This window comes from Ursus americanus, chromosome 2 (assembly GCF_024610735.1).
Source record: "Ursus americanus isolate L20-20 chromosome 2, mUrsAme1.1.p, whole genome shotgun sequence".
In the NCBI taxonomy this organism is placed as follows: Eukaryota; Metazoa; Chordata; class Mammalia; order Carnivora; family Ursidae; genus Ursus; species Ursus americanus.
In genome coordinates, this window is record NC_142128.1 from 87,530,185 (window position 1) to 87,542,489 (window position 12,305).

The window sequence follows — 12,305 nt, forward strand, 5'->3', positions numbered from 1 at the left end:
TTATTTCCAAATATATTTATTTACCACATTCTTCATATATGCAGTATTTTGCCATTTTGTACGTAGATTTTATGTTAAGGCCAAGACAATGCATACTGAACAAAGTGACAGTACCAGTGATTAGACAAGCAGGGCAGGGCGCGGGGCGGGGGTGGGGGAATTCCTGAACAGAAATTCAGGAGAAGAGCAAACACTACTGAATTAGAAAAGACATCTTTAATTATAGAAAAACCTTTAAAACCACCTCAGATGTCCATGACCCCCTGCACTCAGAACACGATGGATTTAAAGCGCGAGCTGGACGAGTGTAGGGAAGGAAGCCGCTGCACGGGCCTACACGGCAGAGCTGTGGCTGGAGCTGGAGCACTCCGCTCACCCGAGAATTGGCACATTTGCACATGGGAGTTCAAACCGCATCCCTAACCGACTGCATGCACAAACTGCCTCATGTCTCAGAGTTCATTAGAACCATGACAAAGCACACCTACCACTTCATTAAAACAAACGAACCCCACAGCACGGAGGACTATCTGCTAGCTTAAAGGTTAGCACTCCCTCGGGAAGGGCATATCGACACTAGAAATAAGGAAGAAAGCATTTAGAAAAAAAGGAATACAGAAGAGGCAGTTTAAGTTTTAACTCTATCACTTCTGAGATTAACCCTTTTTCTCAAGTCCAAACTAGCTATTAAAAAGTCTTTATGCTTTACAGAAAAAAAAAAGTGGGGACTTTATTAAAAGGACCCTGTAGATTATATAGCTTGTACAGCTTTCCAGTTTTATCATTATTATGTTTAAGCAGGGCATTAAATTTAGGGTGAGAAAGAGCAAGGACCATTCTCCCCGTTTCAACCAGAGTTGAAGCCGTGTTTCACCTCCTTTATGAACTGGGTTCCAAAATTCTATTACCTGATAGAAACCTTAGTGATGTTAGAAACTACTCAAATGCTTATATAAGCTTTACTGATAATACTCATTTTATTCCTCAGAACCTGTATGTCCCAATTTCTTCAATTTCTGAGCCATAACATAAAGCCTAGAGATAAGATACGTAAAATGGTGTTCAAGACAGATCTTTCTCTAATAGTATATATGCACACATATAGAAACCATATTATAAAAACTACATTAAGTCACATAAAATTTGCACAAGGTTAGTAAGCAAGTCCATTTACACGTTATTAACAAAGTATGAACTATCTTCCATTAAGAATTTTGCCTTCCAAGACTGTAAGCATTCTTTACACTGGCAAAAGTAAGGCCTCATTAGTTTCCTTCCTCTCCAAAATTCTAAAATTTGACTATAACTATACACACTAGTTCTAACACAACTTAAATACCCAGGTAAAAGCAGACAGGCTTTTCTTTTTAGAAGCTTACCCTTATGCTAAACAGATAAATATGGAAATAATTTTGGAGGTGGAAACATGAGTGCCTTTAATAATCCTTTTAAATTCTTGTCAGTTCCGTTATGGGAGTGCTTATTGTATCACAGTCAAGGTGACGACAGGGACTCACATCATCCCAAGTCTATTTAAAAGCACATATTCTCGGGAGCATGCAGCACTTGAAACATTCACATTTTTAAAAGATTCCAACGAGATAGTAAGGATTCAGGTTTAGAATTTATAGAAGGATACTGAGGGCCTTTTTCTGCCAGAGCTAGTGTTTTGCAACAACCCTATGAGGTAGTTATTGCCCCCATTTTACAGATGAGGAAAACTGTGGCTATGATAAACGAGGCAACTGTGCCCACTTGTCACAATGCCAGTAAGGATGGGGCTATCTTAAACATCCGTGCATGCCTTTTTGCTGCACCAATGGTTTTCCAACAGGGTATTTGGGGGTAGGAGAAAATGGGTGTCCCAAACAGACTCCAGCCCTGCATCCCAGTCTCAACCAGAAGCAGCTATATTTTATCGGTTTTGCATGCTGGGCTTAAGTGTAACAATTTTTTTTTTATGGTTTCATAACCCAAACATACTCCATCAGGCTACCCAGTTACTAACTACAGTTGTGTTAGTTTACCTTCATTATTTTTCCCCATACAAAATAATGAACTTTACTCAAAATTACTCATGACCACACAAAACAAACCTCTTCTTGCATAAAAGACCTCAACAATTCATAAATTAGATCTTGTTAAGCTACATAACCCACATGACCAACCTTTTAAATATATAATGTTCTGTTAGGCTTTCTATAAAGACTTCAGGATTCCATTTCTCAGGCCAAGTATAATTTTATTTTATTTATTTATTTTTTTTTTTAGGCCAAGTATAATTTTAAAGTTCAATGAGATCTGCCTACACTAAAGCAATGATTTGTACAACATAATCTGTGTTTGCAATTATAGAATATTTATACACTGTACCTTCTTCACCTGCCACTGTCACCCACGCTTACCCTACAACTAAAAGGAAAAAGCATTTCCCCTACTCCTCATGCTTTCAAGAGCAAAAAGTAGTTACTGAAAGGTTAAAAGCAGCCTGAATTTTCTAATTAAATTCCAACGTAAAGCAAGCACAACTTCACTTAGGCAACTGCAGATTAATCGACCAAAAACGAACAACTCTAGTTTCCTCCACTATCCAGGACTGAGAATGAAAGCATCTAACAGATCAAAACAAAGTTTGAGATGTAACTGTTGTCTTAGAGGAAAGACCCACAATAATGGCTGCTATCAGTAATACTTCTTACAGGAAAGAAGTTTTAAACTCTTCCCTTTTCAGAAGGAAAAAAAGTATCATCTTGTAACTAATTTTCACCCCTATTAGCAAAAGAGGAAAAATCAATAAATCTTCCTGAAACACATGAGTTTTAATTTATTTAAGAGTGAGGAGTAGTAGTTTAAATAAAAAGACTTTTGCTAAGAGCAGCTAGCAGTAAGACCGTGGCTATCAAACTAGTTTCTGTCATAGAAAGCAGCTACTCCTTTAAGCATCTGTGAAAACTTCTTAGGGGAGTCTTCTCAAGAGTCCTTAGTTTAAAAATTTTTTTGTTGTCACCTCAAGGTCTTGGGCAGGGGAAGAAAAACATAATAAAGGAAGATGAGAGCTAAAAACAAACAAAAAACCAGCCTTCATCAATCCAACAAATACAATATTCAGAATCAATACACAGCAATAAAATCAATGAGCAATGAGAGTGTAACATTTACAGCACTTAACAGAAATACAGATCTCCCTTCAGTCGATGACTTATTCATGAACAAGCCTTAGACCAATCTGGTTTTCTTAACTCTTTCATTATATTTAAAATGTAGTCATAAATTCAAGCGATTGACGCACTTTAATTTTTAATAAAAATGCCAGCGATTACAAGGTGTACTGAAGCAGTCTTGTTTGGAGGTTATGACTCCATCACAATTACAACACCACCGTACAGACAATTACTGCTTGGAACATGTGAACTGCTTCTTAAGAAATAACCTCCTGTCACATGCACTTTCGTCTGTAGAAGTTGGATTTGATATTTGAAAACTTCCTAAACTCATCTAGATCGAAGATACTGAAAGAAAACAGGTAATGTGGCTGGGTACTTGTGGTACAAATTAAATTGTGACTACTAAGAAACTCTACTCTCCTTCTTATGACACTCAAACTGACTTTAAAACAATTCCAAAAAGATGTCCCAAAATTTTTTAGCTCAAAGCAGGGCTGTTAGAATACCAACAGAGCTTCTCAAGTTAGCTACTGCAAATAAAAATCACCTTTTGGGTAATTCTTAAAGTCTCACTTCTTTGAGTGGAAAATTCAACTCCATGGTCTCTGATATCCCATTCAATGCTCGGTCTTTACAAACATAATCATGCCTCATACACACAAACAAAATTAACTCCTGCACACCACACTGTATTAGCAATGGGCAGCTTATAACGTGGAAACATCACATAATAGAGTACATTTTCTTGAAAATGATCACATATTAATTTGTTTCACCTAAAGTATACTACCATGAAAAGTGTAATAATTGAGCAGTGCAGAAGCCAGCTTCTGGATCTTTAAAAAATCACTTTAATATTAATGGAGGTGATTAATACTTCTATGTCACAGACTTACTAGTCTGCAAACTACTTCAAGTCAGTATTTATTAAGCAATAAGTATACCAAAGGGTACTTCTAAATAACTTCCCAAAAGTTATTTCCTTAAAGTTTAAACAATAAAAAGAGTTCTCTTCCACATTAAGTTGCACAATAAAATAATTTAAACATGATTGACTCAGCAAGTCTTTTTTAAAAATTACTTGGGAAGTTGTAAACGGAAATGTCTTTTCTTTGTCCTGTACCACTTCTTTCTTTTTCCCTTCCTACTTCTTTCTGTTCCCTCAATATGTAAGATTTCGGATGTAAATTCAAGAAGTCAAGGTGAAAGGTATAATTTTGCTTCACAGAAATCATGACCTACACTTTACAGAGAAAACAAGGTAAAAATTGGGTAGAACTGAACTTTTTCCAAAAAAAAATACAATTAGGATGTATAACGAGATTATCTTTGGAAACGAGAGATTTTCGCTCTACTAGAAATAGCAAAATGTTCCACATTATTTTTTCTTTCCCAAGTATATAGTTAATTAGCATACATTCCAACAGTGTTCCTGAAAAAAATTTCTAAGCCTGAAATATTTAAATGATTTCTTCGTAAGTGTTTTGGCTAAGTCAGTGGCCAAGGAAACACGGTGTTTAGTCACGATGTTTACATGGGAGTCAAAAAACAAAAACCCAGCAAAAATCTGTCATTATGTCAGCTCTAAGCCTCCCTTCTCCCAAAAAGGTAAAAAAAAAAAAAAAAAAAAAAAAAGTACTGCTTTAAGTGCACAAGATTCCAATAAACTTGCAACTTCTCAGCTGACCTAGGAATGGAGCAAGCCATTGGTAAAGCGTGGAGTGATCCAAATACCATAGATAACTTCAGTAACAGCTGGAAACAGATGCTGGCCCCAAATCAGGCAGAATACCCATCTTCAGTGTCAAGGAATGAAACGAAGTCCAAGCTTCTAAAACACGTAACGACAAGTCCAGGAACGTGGCCGGATATAATCCAGAAATGTAGGCTTCAATGGGGAAAGAAAAATGGAATAGTAGTTTATTTGCACGCACGTGTGCACGAGGTGTCAGGGTAGAGAGTGGGCACTAATTTCATACACTGCACACCTCAACAATGCCTCCCAGCATTTCAGTAACCTTGAAGCTATAAGCAGCTTGCTAATTCGTAAGATGTTCATTATTTTTCTCTACAACACAGATTATAGTGATTTACAAGTTTTACACAAAGCTTTCAAAGTCCAGTAAACTCTCTACAATTACATGGACTTCTGACCGAATTCCAAACAGGCACTACCTCTCTTCTGGATCTCACATTTCAGTTTAGCACAGACCTACTGTTGGTGGCCTAACATCTAAACTGTGGTAGGGTAAGGATGATAAAATATATACACAAATTACTATAATACAAGGCTTAGAATTACTAAATTATCTAAATGAGAACAGATGAAGCACTATGTAAGTTCAGCAATAGGAAAAGACTGGAGCAAGAACTGGAAAAAGCTGGACGGTGCTGCCTCCAAAGTGGATTTTGAGAAAACAAAATCTGACAAGTGGAATCACAGTGCAGAGTACCATAACCAGAGAGACCAAAGCAGCTTGTTCAGATGCACAAAGGGGACAAAGAGGAAATAAGGAGGGGGCATTAGGGCAGCATAAGAAAAACAGGATAGAGAGCAGGAGAAGCTTGGGGAGAGAAACATTAATTTGCCTACACGTGTCTTCAGTTATAGGTACCTGTAAGAGATATACTAGGAAGGTAAATATTTGGGAGTTATCCATATACAACTAAAAGGGAAAATTTTTAAATGAGACTTACATAATTACAAACAACCACAACAACAAAGATCAAAAGAAATGAGATCTTAGGTGTATGAGTGTAGATGGACATTTTCACAAAAAGTTTATTACTTTGGGAAGGAAGAGGTAAATATATATGGTGTGTAGGTGGTGGCGGGGGGATATACATGCCACTGAAAAGACCCTGCAGAAAACCTACATTTTCAAGTCACAGGAAGGAAATTAGAAGACGCTTAAAAAAGAGAGAGAGAGAGAGAGAGAAAACGTGAAAAAGAAAAAAAAAGAGAGAAAAAAAACACAAAAAAACCCCAAGAACTAGAGTTATTCAATGTAAAGAAAAGAAAAATTTCAAAGCCAGTGTAGTAAGATCAGATAATAAGATAATCCTTTTACTCCTTATTTCCCTCCCCTTAACATTAATTCATCATCATCTCCACTACTCTTCTTCTCCTCAGTAGTGCCTACACCAAGCCTTACATTCAGGGGACAAAAACATTACTTTTCCACTCCAGCCTGACCGAGGACTCACATTTTTGAGAGGACAGTGCTGACGTGCATACCACTCTTGGGAATAAAAGCACAGGATGACTCCATTGCCCGCGAAAAGCGAAGTCCACACCATAACATTCCAAATTGGCCTTTTCCGACTGTCATTGACAATGAAGTTGAAAGCCACTAAAGTTAGAATGATAAAAAATATATATATTATCAAAACATCATCTATCAGGAAACAAAGGGCCTCAGATATGTGCTGTAATCATGGAATTATCACAATAAGCATCAACTGTGGGTATGTAGGTTTTAGTCTGGCCACTTGTTCTGAAAGTATAAATGAAGCTTCAGGTGTTGAAATTTATTAATCAGTGATTAATTGGAAATCAGAGAATATTCAGAGCAGGTGAAAATATAATATTTCACGGAATCATTCATATTTTAACTTGTCCTTCCCTCCACCCACCCAAACAAGGGTCCGTGTGTTTCAGGGGTGAGCACTGACCGAGTGCGGAAGTTGTTTATAGTCTCCATGACCTCGCAGATCAGTGTTACCATTAGTCTTCAAGAGGCTATTTAAGTTCATTTCTCTACTTCAAAGGGTGAACATCCTGAGACAGAGTGTGGTTAATTACTCAAAATCAATGCTGTGACCATGTGATAAATACGGCCTTGAAATGGTATTGCTATGATCTAGGTGTCCACCCGGCCTTAGACTTTATTGTCAAAATTTCTCTTTTAGCGTGATCCTAAGTACTCACAGCATGTCAAGATACTTACTTCCGAAGAACATGAAGAGCACAAAAAGCACTGGGTAGAAAAAGTTCAAGATAACAGCCAGGGCGTATTCATGCACTACAGCAGACACAGCAAAGACAGCTAACATGGCAGCCGATTTGAACCTCTTAGTGAAAAACTAGGGTAAAAAGAGAATATGAAAAAGTACTTTTTAAAAAGTAATTAAGCCCAAACTAGATACAGCTGACCATTGAACAACACAGGTTTGAACTGCATGGCACCGCTTAATTCAATTAATATAGCACAATACAGTAAATGTATTTCTCCTTATGATAGTCTTATTAATATTTTTTCTCTAGCTTACTTTATTGTAAGAATACAGTATATAATACAAAAAACATACAAAATGCGTGTTAACCAATTATTTATCTTACCAGTAATGTTTCCAGTCAATTGTAGGTAATTAGTAGTTAAGTTTTGGGGGAGTCAAAAAATTAAATGCTGATTTTTGACTGTGCGGGAGGGTCAGCACCCCTACCCCCTTGTTGTTCAAGAGTCAACTGTATGTAAGACTTATAATTATCACATGCTAAAGGTGCCTATTTAATTACGGTTATATTTGATTTTTCCAATCTACTCCTCGGATTAATCCAAATGTAGTAAATAATTACAAAAAAAAATCTATGCTTTAAAATACTTATTTACTAAAATGAGGCATTGTCAAAACCATTAATGTTGAAAGAACGGGGCATATTTTCAAAAACCTATCTGTAACCTCTATTTGTAAGTCACTACAGTAGACAAAACATAGTTTTCATATATAGGGACACATCAAATCTCAACCTTTAGACATATGGTAGATAAGGCAGGCATCCTCTCCATTTTCACTATGATTTAGAAAGAAGCAATAGGCCTTGTCCATAAGTGACACTACATTTATGAATGAAAGAATGTCCGACTACAGCACTATTTGCACCATGTCATGCTATCACTTAGCCAAATAGTGACTTACTTAATAACTAAAACCTGCAATCCAGAGTACCAGGGATAATCAATCATGACGGGCAAGATTACATTTCATCAGTAAATACATTCTGTTCTAAAGAATGTCTCAAAGACATATCACCATTTGGAGAGATAGCAATCCAAACTTAATTCCCTACTTTAGCAAAGAAACAAAAAAAGAACAAAAACAAAAGCTAGAGAGAGATTATTTATTGGCAATGAGATTCATAAGAAATTAACCATTACTGGTCGATCTTTTCACCTTCTCTAAATGCCTCCATGCGTTCTTACTTCGTAATCATATAAAATACAGCCCAGAGCACAACTGCAGCATTAATCTCATCACTGTATATGCTGGTCTCTAAGCAGTACTGTTCAAAGCATAAGCTTTCTTAGACATAAATGGCCCACAGAGAACTGAAGACCACTTCCAGCTGCACAGTAATACTACTTTCTGGAAAAGGATCTCCATTTCTTGAACATCAACTAAATCTTGCCACTTACCCAGAGAAAGTCCTTGTAAGCATAGTAATACAACCAGTCATGAACCACCACGTTCCAGGTCCTGTAATAGTTAGAGTATGATGTAGAGTTCCACCAATCCTGAGGGGAAAAAGCAAAGGTTTAGAACTACACAAATACACATACACACACATATATAAAGAACCAAAGCAAACCCCCTGAATATTCCTAAAGAACATATACACGCAACATAATATCCAGAGTGTGTTATGAAAATTTGTTAGTCCAGACACTGATGTCAGAAAAATCTTATGATGTAGTCCCTAACTTCATTCTGTCTCACTATCAAAAAAGTTATGATGGACGATACAGAACATAATCATTAAATCTAAGATTCATCTAAATAGCAATCAGTAAATCTCCTTATCTTGCTAAAACACAGAGAGAGAATTCTAAGGTCCTATAGGCTTAGCATGCTAAGCCTAAAGAGCTGTCCCGCTGGTACCATAAATGACAAAATTTACATTGTACAAGGAGTGAGACAATGGTTACCTACAGTATATCCCTCCCTACTTTAAGATCAGACCCACGGAATCAGACAGCTGAACTCTGCAACCCACACTCCCTGTTCCTTTGAGAAAGGAGTGGAAGGCTTTAGGTATTGCCAGAAACACCACAAACAAAATTCTAGAGGGCTTTAGGCAGGGTTACAGAACACTATGAACACTATGGCTCTTGTCTAGAACTTAATTCCAACTTTGCCAAGTGTAAGAATGCTATTTTCAGTATAATTAATGCCTTTCAAAATACAGGAGGGAAAGTTCCTTTATGAACTGGTCAACAGTCTTAAATAATTTGCTAAGATCACTCCTACAGCACCAGACAGCCAATTTCAAATGAATGATCAGCAGTCTCATGATGCCCTCTGGAGATAAGCTTTCCCACAAATACAGGATGCAGTAGAAACCATATGCTTTATTAGGGGAGCAGATACTCGAGGTAGAAGGTAAGGGGGTGCAGCTGTGCAAAGTATATCAACCTCAGAATCTCAGACTTAATATTGGTAAAACTTAGGGGAAAAAAACTTCATAATGTTTATGTTAAGAAGCTAGTAGCCAACAATGCTCAAATACTTAACAATGAGGACATAAATGCATAAATAAAATGTGAAAAGAAAGGAGTCCAAGTATACATTACCTTATAAAACATCCTGTCACCAAAGCGTAACATCTCAGCAAAGGCATTGAGCCAGCAGTGCAAAAAGGCAAAAAATATAAGTAACAGCATCAGCACACCTAAAAATAAGATTAACAATAGTAGGAGTCTTTCCAAGTAGCTCATACAAAGCAGTTATTTTATGTCATCATGTGCTTAGCTGGAATTAATCTGTAAAATGAAAGTTACTGTTCCAGCTTACCCATTCAAAAGATGACACCATGTTCTTTTTAAAGTTAATTTTAGAAAGCACTAAATTCCTTCCAAGTGGGTTTTACAGATAACAATGACCCAGCGTGTTTTTAATAGAAATGCCTAGATGTATGGTTTGACTTGGTACCCAAGGCCCTATCTGGCCCTCACGCATTACTCTAAACCAGTTGCTTAAAACTGTGGGAGATTTTGGGGTGCCTGGGTGGCTCAGTTGGTTGGGCACCTGCTTTTGCCTCAGGTCATGATCTCAGGGTCCTGGGATCAAGCTCTGCATCGGGCTCCCTGCTCAGCGGGGAGTCTGCCTCTCCCTCTCCTTATGCCCCAACCCCCCAAGCTTGTTCTCTTTCAAATAAATAAATAAATAATTTTTTTAAAAAACCCAAAAACTGTGGGAGATTTTGCCCTCTGGAGAACATATGACAATTCTAGAGACATTTTTCGTTGTCACAACTCAAGGGGTAAGGGTTGTACTACTGGTATCTAGTTTTTAGAGGCGAGGATATTGCTAAATATCCTATATACACAAGACAACCCCCAAAACACTGAATTTATCCAGCCCAAAATGTCAGATAAGGTGAACTTATCTCTGGCTCATTCCCAGTGTTGTAAACATTATCCATAACTGGACTTCTGCCATTTGAAAATACTCCATGCCTTTGCTTCCATCCCACTACCTAGAAGCATGTTTCCACTACTTCTCTGCCAAACTTCTATTTTTCAATAACCAGTATTAAATGTCATGTCCAATATGATACAAGTTCATCAGCACTTTGTTTATCCTACTTAAGTAGTATATATTACACTACATCGTAAAATATCCATTTCTAGGCCTATCCCTTTCATTCACCTGTTTATTCGAAAAATATTTATAGAGCATCTACTATTATCAGACAATATGGGAAAAACTGTGACTGGCTGACTGGCTGTTAAGACACAATCCTTGATCTCAAGGAATTTTCAGCCTAGTGAGCAAGATACATGTTTAATACATATTCTATTAAAGGGACAGATAAAATCATTTATTGGAGTATATCTTGGTGGGCAATCAGGGAAGGTTACCTAGGAGTCTGGGAGAGAGGTTAAGGAAGAAAGAAGGTAATAGAAAACATGACCAACATTTGACAGAGAAAAAAGAAAAAGTAAGTAAAGGAAACCATAAATATAATTAAACTGCAAGCCTCCAGAGAGTAAAGAGCATATATGTCCTCCTCACTGTTAGGTCCTCAGCACCTGGCACATAACAGGTACTCATGTATCTCTAGAAAGAAGTAAGTGGAATGAATGAAGTTAGGAGACTGAGGTATGGCCAGAAAGACAGGAGAGTAAGAACGAGTAGCAAGAGAGAGATTTCAAACCGTGTTCAACAGCATTCAAACAATGCTTCGTGGAGATGAAACAGAAGAAGGGCTAAACCATCTACCGGATTTAGGATCAGGAGGTTACCAGTGATTTCAATAAAGGCTACATCAGTGGCCTGGTCGGATTAGAAGCAAGATTACAATGAGATGAATACTGAACAGGAAGATTAAGGCATGAATATGGACTACCGACAGTCACAGAAAGGAAAACGTGAGTGAAAGTCAGAAGACAAAGACTGGGCTGAAACCGGAAACATACTCACTTATGAAATAGACGGAAAGAAGTCGAGATGAGTATAGATGTAGAGATGACTTCAGAGCAAAAAGCAGGAAAATCAAAGGTGTGCATGCGTAACAGCTCTTTTTCCTTACAACCTCACGAATGGCCAAATTAACCAGTACCCATGTTACCTGGCAGGATGGAATTAAACACACATAGGACCAGAACACGAGCGCTGAAGGGCTCCTGTTTGATATTCCGAAACAAGGGGGCGCAGAGCCTCTCAAAGATGTAGTACACATAAAAAAAGCAACCAAAAACCTGGAATATAACACAGATATAATTATAATACTGATGGCTTGATATAAGGAAAGATGGTGATTGTTTTTCCTTCAAAAGAAGATAGGTATGTGACCCTTAGACTCATGTTCACATATATATTCCATTTAACACTAGTATATAAGATTGCTAAACTGCAATCCTTCAGAGATATTATACAAGCTAGTTTCTATCATACCTCTTCCCAACACTTTACCAAATGGCATACCAAAAGATCAGACTCTTGGAACCTGCTTTTCCTGCTACATGAAACCCAGCACAAAAGAACTTATTTCATAAATGGGTATTTGATTGAAACAAGAGTTTAAAATGGGATCTTCTGGGATTTAGGATTCTGACGGAATGGGGCAGCAGGTGGGGTGGCAGAAGGGGGAAGATGTCAGACCATACCCACACATATATACCCCAAATAAAAATATAT

General features: G+C 37.4%; 1 protein-coding gene across 3 annotated transcripts in view; it reads right to left on the bottom strand.

Moving 5' to 3' along the window:
- Positions 1 to 12,305, bottom strand: part of SOAT1 (sterol O-acyltransferase 1) — a 73,278-nt gene continuing 60,973 nt past the window's right edge. For all 3 annotated transcript variants that reach the window (XM_045811344.2, XM_045811343.2, XM_045811341.2), the window contains 6 exons: positions 11,737 to 11,866; positions 9,737 to 9,834; positions 8,582 to 8,680; positions 7,115 to 7,250; positions 6,372 to 6,517; positions 1 to 5,052 (listed from right to left, as the gene is read on the bottom strand). In XM_045811344.2, the coding sequence (XP_045667300.1) occupies positions 4,996 to 5,052; positions 6,372 to 6,517; positions 7,115 to 7,250; positions 8,582 to 8,680; positions 9,737 to 9,834; positions 11,737 to 11,866 (666 nt within the window). In that variant the 3' untranslated portion in view covers positions 1 to 4,995. The remainder of the gene's footprint in view (positions 5,053 to 6,371; positions 6,518 to 7,114; positions 7,251 to 8,581; positions 8,681 to 9,736; positions 9,835 to 11,736; positions 11,867 to 12,305) is intronic.